We start from the raw sequence: 15193 nt of genomic DNA, 5'->3' as shown, positions 1-15193 counted from the left end.
GTTGAAATAACTTTTAAAAATTAGTAAAATGCCAATTTATCGCTTCAGAAATGACAGACGATGGCTATCGCGGGTACGACATAAATGAAGAAGGAGATGTGACAGAATTCTACGACCACAGGGACGAATTTAAACCCACTCCAGGAAATTCATCAAAACCATTTTCGAGCTGTTTTTGATAGAAAAGAACGGTTCATGAATTGAAAAAGTAATCGAAAAGAAGCCAGATGCAGGGTGCTGTAGTTGCTGCATAAGCTGCTGCACAGGAGCGCATAAGACTCCCTGTGCATCGATTTTCGCGTTCGTCATGGTCATCATTGGCATTTGCGCCTGGACTGTTTGTGGCGTTATGGGAATCGATCAGGTTCGCTTTCAAAAACGATGAATTAGGCCAAAATTGAAAAGATTCAGTCGCCCTCTTTCTTTCGTCCCTAGAAACGGAAATTATGAAAATACTCAAAGTCAATATAAGATCCCCAAAATCTAATTAACAATTGTAGACTTTAATAAAAAGCTAAAATTTCTTTTTCGCGTCGTAATCGCCTTTTTTCCATCGAAAATGAATGCCTTTTCCTCTGAATTTCCATATTCCTTGATTTCTAGAACGCGATTATAGAGATTTAAGGGGAAAAATGTTTTTGTTTATCCCTTTTTCATCTCTTGAAGATCGTTCTAGAAATCAAAGAATATCGAGAATACAGGGGCGAATGCAGAGTTCTTGATGAGATTAGTAGATTACGCCAAGGAAAAACAATTTTACCATTTCCTTAAAATCTACAAATACTAATAAGATATTTTTGATTTTATTTTGACTTTAAGAATTGATGTATTTAGCGTCTCTAAATTTCTAGGGAGGAAAATGAGAAGATTTTAAACTTTTTCTTTTCTTCAGTTATTTACTTTTATCAAAACTCCTTTCTAGACGACGAAACTGTTCTTGGAATACGGCCCCGACGACGGTAATCCCGCTACAGATCCAGAGCCAGAATGGATTCTCTCTGTAACTGGCCAGTGGCGACTTCTGGACCCGGACAAACCTGGAAATTACTGGCCAATGGTGACTGAGCGACTGAAGTACTGTATGTACGCGATCGCGCCACTGACAGTCGCTTTTGCTATCGCAATGTTGGTCGACGGAACCGCCAGTTCCAAAGAATTCAGAAGTCCGACTAGAGGTAAGAAAAAAAATAGACTGCTTGATTGACCGAACATATGAAGGGTGCAAAAGTACGTCAGGAGGAATCTGCTGCTCGGTCTTTTTGATCATTTGCGCGTATGTTGGCATCATTGGATGGAGCCTCTTTATGGGATTCAATGCTTTAGGTATGGAACTGGGGAAAGAACGGATGAATAAAAATTATTCAGGGGTTTACTACTACCGAATGGTTCAAGAAAGATGTCGCGATCGCTTCGACCGAAACTTTGACAACGGAGTCTACTCAGAAATCTGCGTCGATTTGGTTCAAATGGGAATCGTCCAATTCAAAAATACTAGAAGCCAAGCTTATGGCAAGATCTGCGGAGACGGTACTACAGTCAAAACTTAATCCGTTGAATCTTAACCGTCAATTCAGGGCCAAGAGCGGCAGAAACAGATCCTTACGGTGACTTGGAAGAGTATTGCGAGCACTATCATCTCCCATACGGTCTTTTTATTGGATCCCTCGTTGCAGCAGGTGTTCTCATGCTCGGTAAGCCCTAATCAACTAACTTTGACGATGATTTATCCCTGAATCTTAGGATATGCAAACTTCGCGATGATTCTTTCCGCGAACAGAAGTCTCCTCAACAAAAAGTTTTCCAGACCGATGGCCAAGCACAGAGCAGCCAGGGCAAAGGCACAAGAAGAAGAAGACGCAGCTCCGCTTCTTTCAGGCACAGGTTTTTCGAACAGCCAGACTATGCAGACCTGTGGAGTTAACCTGGGACGGTATCCAGAAAGATCTTTTTGTACGGGCCTATTATAACGATCCTCAGAAATTAAAATAGATAAACCTTCGAAAAACCTGAAAAAGCGCCTCAGGCAGGTTCTCGAATGGCCCCAAGCGCCGCCCCAAGCATGTATCCGCCTCCTTCTTCGATCGGGCCTGCTTACATGACGCCTCGACAGGACGAAATCGGCATGGAGAATCGCTTCGTAAGTCTCCTCAATTTCATTTAGCCGATTCTTCGTCACTAATCTTTTGAATTCAGGATCCCTACTACAATCAACCGGTTCGATCGGACAAATCAGTCGACTACTATTTCAAGCGTTGCTAAAAGTGATTAGCTTTGAAAAATTTCATATTTTTGTATAAAAAGCGCTAGAACTCCTTCCTTTTTAGTTAATTTACCTGAACATTCCAATCTCTTTAAAAAAAAATTCGCCTGTGTTACTGTAAAAGTACTGTACTTGCATAAATTCAATTTTAAACCCTCTTCATTGTGAAATTCTTAAAATCTGTTATCTTCCATTTTTTTGCCAAGAAAAAATACCCTTTTCAAAAATCAGCTTCTTTTCCCTTTTTCTTATCAAGATTTTTGTGTCCTGAAGATTGTTATTCCACTGATAAACATAATATTGTAAAATAAATCAACCTACTATTCGAAGTTCGAACTCAAATTGCTTTGATAATTACCGCAGTTACTTTTGGCTACAGTAAGGGTCAGCCCATTTCGTTTAGATTAAAAATGTCGAGCAGGAATTATTGAGGATTGACTTTTTCGCATCTAGCCCGCTACTGCCAATTATAATTGTCCATCTGCGAATTTAGCGCTATTGATCTTTTGCGGTAAGTCCCTGCTCCATTCTATTCCTTATTATTCCCTATTGAATCTTTCTCTTTTTTATAAGAATTTTTATAAAAATAAAATGAGAGAAGAATATCTTTTTGGCATCGCTTTCTTTGGCCAAAGTTCTCAACATAAATTTGAGTGCTACAGTAGACACTAGAAGATAATGAGAACTGTAACTCAGTCGAGGAAAACAATCAAGAATTCATAATATTCAACAGATGGCAAAATCGAATACGATCATGTTTATAGCTTGGATTTTCAATTTTTAGTTGCTATTAATCTTCTTTAATTGAACCAAGTTTGAAGGAGTCATTCTATTGATTACATTTCTGATCGTGATCTTCGCCTGCTGGTGCAAAATTTGTCTAAATACTTGCAAAATCTGTAGGGACAGACCAACACCAGCGAGAGTTTGAAATTTTGAGGCTAAAAATTGATGCCATTTCAAAATTTCGAACTCTTAAAAAGCAATATCAACGAAAATTGTCCGGCAGTCAACTCTTCGCGGGAGCTAGACTTTTGTTTTATAGATTTTCTGAATTTTCAAATAAGTACCATAAAGTAAAAATTTGTTGTAAATAAAAAATAATAACTGATCGTTAGTTTATTGACCAAATGATTCCTAAGACGTGCTTTTTTTAAGGTGAAGGAAGTTATTTCTCTTCGTACCTCTTTCTTAACCGGGAACACCATACATATTTGGATGTTATCATGCAAAGTATCACTGCCGTCATACTTTCGCAAGTCTTGCAGAATACAATCCCGAAAAAGACAAAGCCTTTAGATTCTGTCTTGCCCAATAGTTTCAAGTCTATCAATTTTGAACTTTGTTCCACGCCGCCAGTTATTCTTTATTTTAGCGGGTAAATTCACATTTTCTTCACGCCAGCGTGTGAATTTGCCCTTCTGGTGCATTTTTCCCGGCCGCGTTCTTCAAAGTTTTCCAAAATGCTGTTTCTTGCGCTTTTCAGGTATTGTTGAGAGACAGAGACATCGAATATTATTAATTAATAATCTAGCGCGGCGTTCGCCGGAAAACTCAAATTCGACGATGGACAGATCCAATATCAGACAAAATGGATCGACCAGCGAATCGACAACTTCAACTATTACATGGACAAGACGTATAAAATGCGATACCTAGTCAATACCGATTTTGTCAAAGACGAATCCACCGCGCCAATCTTTTTCTACACGGGAAATGAAGGCCCTATCAACAGTTTCGCTGCTAACACAGGTGATTGACTCCTTCGAAACTCTAGCTGACGCTTTCAATAAAAGGCTTCATGAACGAATTCGCAGAAGAGGAAAACGCATTCATCGTCTACGCCGAACATCGCTATTACGGTCAGTCCCTCCCCTACAGCAACAATTCCTTCACTCCAGAGAACATGGCCTATCTTTCCGTTGAAAATGCACTTGCCGATTTTGCCCAGCTCATCGTTGAGTTGAAAAAGACTTACAAAGGTCCACTCATCTGCTTTGGCGGCTCATACGGAGGGCTTTTGTCCATGTACATGCGAATGACCTATCCAAATCTTGTTGACGGTGCTCTTGCTGCATCATCCCCAGGTAGAACTCTTTACTTAGAGCACTTATAAAGAAGTTTTCCTAAAGGAAAGGCCCTTTCCTCATTTCTAACTTCATTATTTCAGTTTACTGGATTTCCGCGATGGGCGACTCGCACGGCTTCTGGGTCAAGACGACTGAAGATTTCAGACAGGCTCTTGACAAGTGCGAGGACACCATCCGATCCGGTTTCGCCGCCTTGGACAAGATGAAAAACGACAAAGATTGGGCTGGAATCACGAGCTCAATGAGAACTTGTCAGAATATTACTGAAGACAACTACATGCATATGCTCGGCTGGGCTAGAAATGCTATGGCTACTATGGTAAAGATTTTTTTTTATCTTTCAGGGCCTCATTTTTTGTAAAGGCGATGATGGACTACCCCTATCCGACGAACTTTGAAGCTGCTCTTCCTGGTAACCCTGTCAAAGAAGCCTGCGTCCGAGCAGTCGCTGCCACTGGCGCTGATTCTATCCGAGAAGCTGCTGGACTCATGTACAACGGAACTGACCCCACTAAGGTTTTTCTTCCTTCCTCGTCGTCCCTTCTTTACCCATCATTTCTAGTACAAGCAGTGCTTCGACATCATGGGAGAATACGTCTACTGCGCCGATCCAACCGGCTGCGGAACTGGCCCACAGGCTTCTGCATGGGACTACCAGTGCTGCACTCAGCAAGTTCTTCCAGGAGGAACTGATGGCAAGACCGATATGTTCCCCGTCATCAAATTCGACATCGACGACCGCGCGGACTACTGCAACAAAACATACGGCGTCATTCCTGATCGCGATTGGCTCCGGTTAGTTTTTCTTGCCGTTCCTCCCTAACTGCGGTTTAGAATTAAATATTGGGCCGACAACCTCGAAGCTACTTCGAACACAATCTTCTCCAACGGCGATCTTGATCCCTGGGGCCCCGGTGGCGTGACCCACGACCTCCGACACGACCTTCCCGCCCCACTCGTCCATGGGGGTGCCCACCATTACGACCTCCGAGGATCTAACAGTGGCGATACCCAAGATGTCCTCAATGTCCGACAGTTTCACCGAGATACGATTCGCGATTGGATGGCGCAATTCTGGGCCGAAAAAGGGCTTTAGACCCTGTTCTATCTTTCTGTACTTCATCTTATCTTTTCATTGTGAAAAAGAGAAATTATTCTTCATGGTAAAATACAGTATTTTAAGCGAAGCTTCTAGCGTTTTTTCTTTGAGCTCTTGCAAGCAAAGGCCTCTTTTACGAGCTTAAAGTTGGCGCAGGAAATTACTCGCCTCGGAATATAATAGCCTTTCATTGAACTCAATCCGGCTTTTGAGAAATACCAAGCTAAAGTTTTACGAGACGTACGTCCTCCTCTGTGTTTGTCCCTATTATTTGTGTTCTGACACTTTTCCCTTCTCCTGGCCCTCGATCGGAATCCAAGCAGTATAATCCGCGTTGCTACGAGTAAATTAACACCAAGCGAAAATGGTTTTTGAGCTAGAAATAAAGAAATCAGAGAATATACCGAAACTCTACGATGTTTTGTTTTCTTCATTAAAATGGAAAGTGGAAGAGGATTTGGCTTCACAAATGGCAGTTGAGTTCACAGCGCTAAGAAATTCCGCTATCAACTGTAAGTACTGTGGACTCTAAAGTGCAGAAGCGATCATATAGCCTTCATTTTTTCTTCAGCAAAGTTGCCCAAGACCGCCTTGCTCGACAACTTAAAAAGCTACCATGATCAGTTGATCCTCCTTGGCGGGAAAATCAAGTTTACTCCAGAAGCCTGTCACGTCAAATTCAAATGGTTCTGCAGCTACACCGCTCGTGGAGAGGATAAATCAGACAGAGAACTTTGCGATATCGAATGGGAATTCGCAAACGTACTTTTCAACATCGCCATTCTTCATTATCTTCAAGGAAAGCGAAAATCAAAGGACAACGATCGTTCGGAAGCACTCAAGTTTTTCCGAGAAGCAGCTGGAATAGTAGAATACCTCAAAGATCATCAGACAAAAGGAATGAATCGACGGACGAATGATCTCCAGGAACACGCGTTAGAGTTGATTTTCAACGCGTTTATTGGATTTGCTCAGATTGAAGTGGCAAAGAAAGCTGCTGAAGATGGTAGGTCATTTTCTTCCTGCTAAAATAACTGTATTTTCAGGAAAAAAGAACGAACTCGTTGCGAGATTGTACGAAGGCGCAAAACGACAGTTCAACGACAGTGGAATAATGACGAGCGCCAAAGCGTTGAAGCAATATCTCAGCTCCCATTACAAATACTGCGAAGCGATGGTCAACTATCACATGGCCTTACACGAAGAGGATGATCCACAGTGGCTTCGAGAGGCTGAATTGCGACTTACTGTCGCGCGAGACAATCTTGGAACACTTCTGAAAGTAAGTCGACATTCGAAACTTACTGTCCTCAACACTGATTCTTCTAGAACTATCCAGAGCTCCACGATGAGAACGAAAAAGTTGAGCTTGCTTACAAAAGAGTGAATTCCGCACGAGCAGCAACTGGAGAACCACCAGAGTTTGAGAAGAATAATCTCGTTCAAGTCAAGCCAGAGCTGATTGCCAAAGCCATTGACTACAATAAACGATGCTTTTCCCAAAACTCAGATGGTATTTTCGACGTAGATTCAACACGTAAGCACCTTTTTCTTGACTCCAAATTTAAGTTTTTTTTTAAGGAGACCGACCAGATCCGATACAAGAAAACACTTCTTGCTGGAAATCGCTGTGCTGCTGCTTTTCAAGAGTTGACGACGAGCCGAAGAATTTCGAAACGCAAGCTGCGCAGATTTAGATAACATGATCACTGATGATGCTAAATTATATTCTGTCAATTCTTCGTCTGATTTAAGATAATTGTACTAATAAAAATTCTAAAAACTTCTTTTGTTGTTCCATATTCAATATTCTTTTGATTTAGAAAGATAAAGGGAAAACAGGCGAATGAGCGATATCGAAAGAAAACTAGAGCTTGAGTGGCAGAGGCTGAACGACGAAGAGCAACAACTTGAAGGTAAGTCACGTCACCGAAGCAGCTTGGGCCAAGCGTTGCACTGATAAGTCTCACTTTCTAGCACTCCTATCAGTTCTCTCCGGCGAGTTGAGAAAACTAAAGGAAGACGAGCGCGCAATCAGAAGAGCCCTTGCCCGCGACGCCGAACCTCCGAAAAGTCAAAATCCTGACCCAATCTCTTCCTCAAAGGATGCAGTGCCAACCCGACCTTCCCTCTCTATCAACAGAACGCCGCAGCCTCTCACCGTCCAAGTTCCCTTCACAGGATCTAGGCCGGTAAGTTTACGCGGGTTAGCGGCTCCGATGGGCCAGAGTATGAATGGAGAAAATGGAGAAAGTCTGAATCCAGATCTACAGATGATTACGAAACAAGAACGCTTTTGACTTCTCAGCTTTTGAGACTGTGACTGTATAGAAACCTTTGTAAAGAACTGCCTGAATTATATGATGCTATGAATTGTTAATTTTAGATGTCAGGAATTTGAAAATGAGCGTCGGAACGAATGGACGAAAAAGGTCATTTTCGGGCTTCGATGAGCCAATTGACATTGATCAACCCGGCCCATCCGGCATCAAGAACCACGTGATTCTCCTCTCCGACTCTGAGGATGACCCAGTTATTCAAGAACCGACCATTCCACCTCCAAACAAGCACAAAAAGATCCAGCCAAACGAAGATGGTATCATTGAGATTCCAGACGACGAAGACGAGCCTCAAGTCCGCGGCTCAATCAAGATAAAAGATCGCGTCAGCCAAATCCATCCTCATATCATCAGCGATCCGCTTCCGGTCGCTCAAAAATTCGCTGCCACCTTCATGGGCTTTTCTGGGCTTAGATTGCTCGGCTCGGTGCGCGAACCACTGCCAATGCCGCCCCCTCATTTCAAGCGCCCGAAAATCCTACTAAGAGACAATGTGAAGAAAGAAAATCTAAGTGAAGAAGAAGACGAAAACGAGGACGAGTCATTTTCTTGCGGCATTTGTATGGAATCGTTGTCAGACATTAAAAAAGCTGGAAAGAAAGTCATGACAACACCATGTGGCCATCCTTTTTGTAACGGCTGCCTTGAAATGTCCGCCAAATCGGGCAATTACGATCGCCTGCCACATCCACAATCGAAAGTTAACCATTGCCCAAAGTGTCGGAAGCTTTACGCGCTCAAGGACCGTATCGAACTTTATCTTTAAAAGGTGATCATGTCTATAACTTATAGTCTATAAGTTATAGACTATAAGATACAGAGTCTGTATTACAGACTCTAAAAAAGGAGCGTCACCCTGTGCAAAAAACCTGAGTCGCTTTTCATTTGAGCTCTTTCCGGCCTTGACTCAGGTTTCAGACATAGTTTGTCGCGTCCAGCATTGAATTCATTTTGTCCTTGTTAATGTTCTTTCAGGTCTACTTTTGCCTCCATCCGCAATCCCTTCCCTCTTCAACGAATACTCAGCACATACCAAACGAACACTGTGATGACTTCAATCTGTTACAGTCTATTTTTATATTTTACAAAATCTATTGAAACATATGCACACGAATCTCAATTACTGAAAATACCAATAAAATTCAAACACAACAAAAGCAATTTTTATTATAGTTCATCCGCATATTCAGCTTCAGCGTCCCATAAAATCTGCTAATCATCATTTTTAGTGAGAAAAGAAAACTCATCAGTATTCATTTCCTAGCCTTCTTTTTTCCTCTTATTAGGAATGTGGCAAATGTGTGAATTCCTAATGAATCCATGGGGGCGCGAACCAGCCCCCTTTGTTTGCCTGAAATTGAAGAGAAAAAATTGAATTCCCAAAACATTCTTCCTTTAGAATGGCCCAGCACTCGCGTTCTGCCTTTTTTGAGATACCCAGTGACCTGACCGCAGAAGAAAAGAACGAAATGAAACGAAGAGAGGAACTTGCAAAAGCAAGGAAAGGGGCTTTGTAGTTGTTTTCATTCCTTGTTGTTTGCAGCAAGATGCAACAAGTGTCATAAATAATTTTCGACAAAAAGAGACAAAAGAAGCAGACTAAAGTCTTTTGGCGATATTTCAAGATATCCGCTTCGAGCTCTTTTGCTATCCATCAGGTGTAATTATAGTTGTAAAGCCCAAGTGACTAGACCGAAGAAAACTGGCGGCCTTTCTTTTGACGTTACGATAAACGAGAATAAGAGTCAATCTGATTCTTCGACGCTTCAGAGTGCCGCGGCCATTTTGAGAGAAAAATCGGAAAAGAGAAGGAGTAGACTGGCGGCAAGGCGGCAGAATTCGAATCATACGACTTCCAGGAAATGGATAGGAGAACTACTCGATAAGTTATTGAAACCATAAGATTATCTTGGGTCTTGTTTTCCGTTTTATCGTTAATTAGGGGATAATGTGAGGATAAAATGAGAGCTTAATTTCGTTCATTAACGTAATGATGGGAGGTAATTTAATGACTTTTTATTCTAACATACTACTGATACACTTATTTACTAGTTTTGGATATTGCTTATCCATCAAAAGCTCTGATATGCCACTGACAACTGAAGATCTTGTTACAGATGAAGATCGAGCATCACAGCCTTCTGAAGCTGGGACTTACACCCTTCGACTTGATTCAGATACTGGTTCATATTATACGAACTCATGTCTTCAAGTTGCATAAATAAATTCATTTAATATCAACCATATTTATACCTGACGTCCGAGACCGTCGAGCACTCTATGACTCGATGATCGAAGGAAAACTCGACGAGAACCCAAATCCTCACAACGATAGCCAAGAACTCGACGGAATCGAAATTGATAGTGATGTGAACGACGATGACAAAGAAAACGAAAAAAGCAGCGAAGAACAGAGGGATCAAAACTCGGCAACGGAAAGCGCTGAAGATTATGCTGTTCCAACAGATGTTTCGCATCGAGTCAGTGAGTGGTTTGATCGAAATGCGGCGGCAGAAAGTAGGCAATCTGAGGCAAAAGATGAAAATTTAGAAGACATCAGGTAAATGCCCGTTTTTTATTATCGTTGCTAAAAGTGTTGTTTAGGCAAAAAGCAAAAGAGCGCCTTGAAAAATGTAAAGAAGGCAAGATCACCATCACTCGTGATTCCCGTCAGAAATCAGGCAAAAACCTTCGTTTATTCTTCTTTTCAATTTCCCTTTAAGAAAATCCAAGGACAAAAGGCTCCAATCCCCACATACGAATGACACGAGCTATGCTTCTGCAGAGAAATAGAGCGCTTGGACTTGATAAAGAGAAAGACGCAGAAAAGAAGAAAATGGCTCCACTAAAGACAGTTCCAAAGCCCAAAGTAGAGAACAGAAGAGTCTCGGCGAGGTTAGAAAGTTTGTCGAAGCCACGAGCGAGAATGATGAGCGATGACAAGACCAGAGGACGAAGCTTCTCGCATGATGTTGATACTGACAAGAAAGTAGCTCCTCATCCTCGCGGAAGGTTCGTTTTCTTGATGTTTATTTCGTAAAACTTGGGTTTCAGAAATCCGAAAATAACGAATCAAGGATCTACCACAGGCACAAATCGGTCGACAAGCCTCACCCGTGCTGGCACGGGAACATCTCTGAAAATATCGAAGCCAAGAATGAGCCTGGATCCGAAGATGTCACGACCTCCAACGATGAGCCAATCCATGAGAGAGGGTCGCTCTGTTGCTTCGAAGGTATTGTTTCTCACACGCACCATAATTAAAATATCTGTCTTATTTAAAAATTAAGTTAAATAATGCCAATAAGCGTACAAATGATTCTAACAATCCTTCTTTCATGAACTCCTCGAACTCACACAATTAAGACCTCAATTGCCCGATCAACCAGTCTGACTCGTTCCAACACCAGCAATCTCCGCACACCAAGAGGCAGGGTCAGCCAACGAGCCACCATCAAAAGTCCTCCAACTCCGAGCAACAGCAGTAAACGACCATCCACTGCGGCTTCATCTCGCCCTCCAACATCCCTTTCTTCCACTTCGCGTCCTCAAACTGCTGGATCAAATGTACCGTTTCTCAATGATCAAGATTTTTATCAATTTTAGATCGATAAATCACATGAAACTTCCATCCTGTATTCTATGCGACTTCTCTCCCGGGCGTGCATTGATAAGACTCGTGAAATCTACAAGAACACTGGATGGTAATTCGTTTCTTTCTCTCACAAACAGTTCTTAAAATCATTTTTCAGCACTGAAGCTGTTCCTCCATTGTCTCCACCCAACGCAGTTGGAGAAGGCCGACCAGAGCTCGAAGTGCTTCTGAGCAATCTCTGCCATCTAGACCAGGTCCTTGGAATCATCCAAGAACAGGTACCATTTTCAGCCCTATCATTCGAATAAATCGCGTTTTTAGTCTTCTAAGAATCCGCCAAACGAACCGATCACTGAAGAACGAGTCGACACCTTCACCGTCGACTCATTAGCAGTAACTTCTGACGAACCAACAACAGTGTTAAATCTCCAACATCTCTAATTAAACCCACATTTTTTATATTTTTATACCACATCATTCTTCATAAAACAAGAAAAAAGATATCTATACACATGCGCTGCCTTATGCTGCTGAAAGCCTTTATCTTACCTGCTTGAGCGTCTCAATATTAATTTATATTTTCATGAAGAGACAAATACTTTTATACTGTTTTTACTCATCGATAATAAATTTTTCAAAGTTCGAAAATCGTGTTAAATGAGTATTCCTATCGGGTGTTTATTTAAAAATAGAAATCATTTCCGTCAGAAATCGAGAGTTTTGCGACTCTGAGGACCATACTTGAGCTTCTTCGGTTTGATTTTGATCTTGATCGGTGCCGTTGCTTCTTAATTTTTCTGAAAGAAAAAGTCATTTCAGATGAATTTTGAAAGTAATACTTGGGAGAAGGCTTGACAGAAAGCAGGTTCGAATCGTTAGCGTCCCCAAGTTCGAGCGTTTGGGTAGCATCAGAAAACCGGGTCGCACTTTTGTGGCGATTGAGAGCTCTTCGAGATTTGCTCCTATTCTCACTGACTTTTCTGTTGAATGATTTTCTCTTACCGTTTGCTCCTTGATCTTCCTCGTCTCTCAGGAGTCTTAGTCTTGCTCAAAGCCCTGGACTTGGACTTTGACTTGATAATGTTTCGCTCCGTTGTAGTCGTCATCTTTAGATACTCTACATAAAAAAGAGACGCGTCAGGAAATTTTTTGATTTCCCTCTGGCCGGAAATGCAATTTGAAGAAAGGAGAAAAATCGATTTGGTGAACACAAAGTAAGGACATTTATTTTCAGTGGGGGAAAAGCTGGGATAAATTGAATTGACAAGTGTAAGCAAAAATAAATCGGAACAGACTCTTTGATCTTTGGTTTATAGATCGCACTGGACGTTTGCAGCCCAGTCGCATGCACTGACTTTTGGATTAAAGAAAAGCCCATCTGCGCAGCGGAGCACGCTATTGGCAAAGCCGGAGCATTCAATGTACGCCTCGCAGGATTCTTTAAAATTTTTCGTTGAGGATATCAAAGAAAAGCTTTACCTGGGTGCGGGTGGATTCCAGCGCCGACTTTGTTGCAATACTCAGCGATATCTAGCTAAAATTATCGTTTATTTGAGCTCGTGAAATAAACTGTTTGCATACCCCTTTTTCTTCTTCTGGTTTGTCGACAACGCCATCGATGATTTGAATGTCAGCGCAGCCGTAGAACTCTTCTTGGTAACCCTCGCCCATTCCGCACACTTGGGTCTCGTGGTCGCAGCCCCACGAGTTTCCAGTGTGGTAGCGCCACTGGATGACACAGTGATCGCAAGTCAAGCCTTCTGGAAGTCGTGCCATTCTTTTTAACAAATGATGCGCTCAGTCTCTTTATCATACTCTTACCGAGTGTACCACCAGCCACCCTTTACAGGATCGCCGCCAACGTTGGTGCCGGGAATGTTCCATCGAGTTTCTCCGTCGTCAAAGACAAGAAGATCCTTTGGGTCGTTGAAGCAGTTTTCGGGCTCGGTGATGTCGGTTTCGCTCATTTTGCAGAGAGAGTATTCGAACCAGCCCATGTGATGAGCAGTGATCTAAGAATAGAAAAAGGGCCTTTGGGTTTAATCTTACCTGGACAGTGAGTTCAATTTCAGATCCCATCGAGTAAACCCGAGGAATAACTCCGGAGCGGCCATACTTGCCTCCCCACTCGTAGTCCCTAGGTCGAGGAAGATCCCAAGCGTCGCCGCACTTTCCGCACTTGTAGCCCTGGGAGATCTGGTGACTGGTCCCTCCGCAGAAAAGGGCATTGTCATCGTACAAGAAGGTAATCTTATCGGCGTTGTTGGCGATGGAAGGGTCATTCATGTTGAGAGCGTAGGAAGTTCGTGCTGGGGGCTCCATAAGACGACTTGAAAAGGGGTTAAAAGGAGATCATAAAAAGTTGTTTCTTACCCATGTCCAAGGGCACCAGCAATGCAGGCACTCAAAAGTTTCATAAGTAATTTTCTTGTTTCTTCTTATTTTAGTTGAAAATGAGATCATTCCAGGAATCTTCGTCTGATTATAAAGCAACTGTCCATTCTGTTTTATCTCTTCGCAAACAAGGCCTTGGCTCATGAGCATTCTGGTTTTTGCGTTTTTTCTGATAAAAAAGTAAATTGATTTGGACCCTTGTCGTCTTTATATACGATTCAAAAGCAAACAGAATGATAGTTATGAGTTTATTAAGGTTCTGGCCTCGGAGCTCAGTAAAATGACCACAAACAGGTAAACAGTGACCGTTGACCCTTTTCGGGGGCAGTGGCTTGACTCAGAATCCTCTGCGCATGCACTTTCTCCAAATAGCAATTAACCACAGGAATGACCGCGAGTTAACGACTTGGGGTTTTCCTGATATTTTCGACCGTCTGATGTGGTGAATATGTTTTATGCGTCTATTTTTGGAAAGTATTCGACTCACGTGAAAAATCTTAGCTAGAATAGTATTCGCTTTCTTTCTGCTTGCTTATCATAAAATGGAGGGTATTTTTGAACGGGTGAACACGAGCTTCCATTTCGATTAATTATCCATTGCTTTCTTTGAAGTTATGCAAGAAGTGCACAATTTTAATCGCCATCATCATCGTCAATCCAAGCAACTTCTTTGATTTCCGCGGTATCTACTTCCTGCAGAAGTCACATACGACCGCAACTCCTAGTTTTCGATTACCTGTTCTTTTTCATAATTTTGGCTTCGTTGCGCGAAAAACCTCATTTAGAACTTACCCCAGTAAAGATCTTCGTCCGTTTTCGGCCCCATCTCACAAACAGGTGATCCGAGTGTTGGCCTTCCTGTAGCATCTTTCAGTACATACTTCACATCCCCATCTTTAGTCAGTTGGTGTGAGATCGCGAATGTTCCAACTGGTGGGATTTTAAATCTGTTAGGTGGAAGGTCCCCATGATACATTTGGAGTTCGTCAGGATTGTTTGCCTTTGTCTGAGCGTTTTTTGTATCGATGAATTCTTTTATAATTTTCTTAAGAACTCGATGTACTGATTGAATAATTTTTTGAACTGGTATACCTTCGCGTACGTATCAAATATCGTGTTAAAATTGTTGTAAATCTCTGGTGCAGTTCGGATTCTGCTCATCATCGGCGGCTTTGTTCTAGCAAACCAGCCGGGATTTCCGCTTTCTTGAAGGTATTCTACATCCAGCCATGTGTCGCCTATCCAGCACATCTCCATGTCCATCTTTAATGATTGCGGATTCGCAAGGAACGCTAAAAATCATCAGTTGTTTTCCCAATATTTTTACTTACAGCCAAGATTGAAGCAAAATTGAAAGGCCTCTGTTGCATTCAGTCGTTCTGAACCTTTGTCTTTTCCGAATGTTTTACTACAAAC

At 42.0% G+C, this 15193-nt stretch overlaps 8 protein-coding genes across 8 annotated transcripts; 7 read left to right on the top strand and 1 right to left on the bottom strand.

Moving 5' to 3' along the window:
* The first annotated feature begins 27 nt into the window (after positions 1–27).
* LOC145702336 (proteolipid protein DM alpha-like) lies at positions 28–2602 on the top strand. Its single transcript, XM_081779556.1, has 9 exons — positions 28–144; positions 210–364; positions 923–1175; positions 1219–1323; positions 1366–1527; positions 1575–1691; positions 1741–1875; positions 2016–2137; positions 2194–2602. The coding sequence occupies exons 1-9, from the start codon at positions 51–53 to the stop codon at positions 2257–2259; spliced, it is 1209 nt and encodes a 402-aa protein (XP_081635682.1). The 5' UTR covers positions 28–50; the 3' UTR covers positions 2260–2602.
* A 44-nt stretch (positions 2603–2646) lies between these two features.
* Positions 2647–5531, top strand: LOC145702335 (dipeptidyl peptidase 2-like). The gene is made up of 8 exons (XM_081779555.1): positions 2647–2771; positions 3636–3746; positions 3795–4012; positions 4057–4347; positions 4431–4669; positions 4714–4866; positions 4913–5145; positions 5185–5531. Exons 2-8 carry the CDS (start codon positions 3724–3726, stop codon positions 5444–5446), a joined length of 1419 nt encoding a protein of 472 aa, XP_081635681.1. The 5' UTR covers positions 2647–2771; positions 3636–3723; the 3' UTR covers positions 5447–5531.
* Positions 5532–5615: 84 nt separating this feature from the next.
* LOC145703628 (uncharacterized) lies at positions 5616–7196 on the top strand. Its single transcript, XM_081781011.1, has 5 exons — positions 5616–5961; positions 6021–6455; positions 6496–6731; positions 6779–6986; positions 7031–7196. Exons 1-5 carry the CDS (start codon positions 5814–5816, stop codon positions 7144–7146), a joined length of 1143 nt encoding a protein of 380 aa, XP_081637137.1. The 5' UTR covers positions 5616–5813; the 3' UTR covers positions 7147–7196.
* A 69-nt stretch (positions 7197–7265) lies between these two features.
* On the top strand, positions 7266–7798 carry LOC145704609 (uncharacterized). Its single transcript, XM_081782068.1, has 2 exons — positions 7266–7365; positions 7427–7798. The coding sequence occupies exons 1-2, from the start codon at positions 7296–7298 to the stop codon at positions 7747–7749; spliced, it is 393 nt and encodes a 130-aa protein (XP_081638194.1). The 5' UTR covers positions 7266–7295; the 3' UTR covers positions 7750–7798.
* A 41-nt stretch (positions 7799–7839) lies between these two features.
* Positions 7840–8945, top strand: LOC145703516 (uncharacterized). The gene is made up of 2 exons (XM_081780878.1): positions 7840–8557; positions 8764–8945. The coding sequence occupies exon 1, from the start codon at positions 7853–7855 to the stop codon at positions 8552–8554; it is 702 nt and encodes a 233-aa protein (XP_081637004.1). The 5' UTR covers positions 7840–7852; the 3' UTR covers positions 8555–8557; positions 8764–8945.
* Positions 8946–10049: 1104 nt separating this feature from the next.
* On the top strand, positions 10050–10510 carry LOC145701129 (uncharacterized). Its single transcript, XM_081778357.1, has 2 exons — positions 10050–10348; positions 10393–10510. Exons 1-2 carry the CDS (start codon positions 10077–10079, stop codon positions 10508–10510), a joined length of 390 nt encoding a protein of 129 aa, XP_081634483.1. The 5' UTR covers positions 10050–10076.
* Positions 10511–10515: 5 nt separating this feature from the next.
* Positions 10516–12024, top strand: LOC145703258 (uncharacterized). The gene is made up of 6 exons (XM_081780594.1): positions 10516–10800; positions 10843–11023; positions 11155–11355; positions 11395–11492; positions 11541–11661; positions 11705–12024. The coding sequence occupies exons 1-6, from the start codon at positions 10550–10552 to the stop codon at positions 11822–11824; spliced, it is 972 nt and encodes a 323-aa protein (XP_081636720.1). The 5' UTR covers positions 10516–10549; the 3' UTR covers positions 11825–12024.
* A 563-nt stretch (positions 12025–12587) lies between these two features.
* LOC145702474 (uncharacterized) lies at positions 12588–13899 on the bottom strand. The gene is made up of 6 exons (XM_081779706.1): positions 13757–13899; positions 13433–13712; positions 13205–13395; positions 12965–13160; positions 12863–12917; positions 12588–12821 (listed from the first exon to the last, which is right to left on the bottom strand). The coding sequence occupies exons 1-6, from the start codon at positions 13798–13800 to the stop codon at positions 12694–12696; spliced, it is 894 nt and encodes a 297-aa protein (XP_081635832.1). The 5' UTR covers positions 13801–13899; the 3' UTR covers positions 12588–12693.
* Between the last annotated feature and the right edge of the window lie 1294 nt (positions 13900–15193).

This window comes from Oikopleura dioica, chromosome PAR (genome assembly GCF_907165135.1).
Source record: "Oikopleura dioica chromosome PAR, OKI2018_I68_1.0, whole genome shotgun sequence".
NCBI lineage: Eukaryota > Metazoa > Chordata > Appendicularia > Copelata > Oikopleuridae > Oikopleura > Oikopleura dioica.
This window is presented reverse-complemented; position numbering and strand designations above follow the sequence as displayed.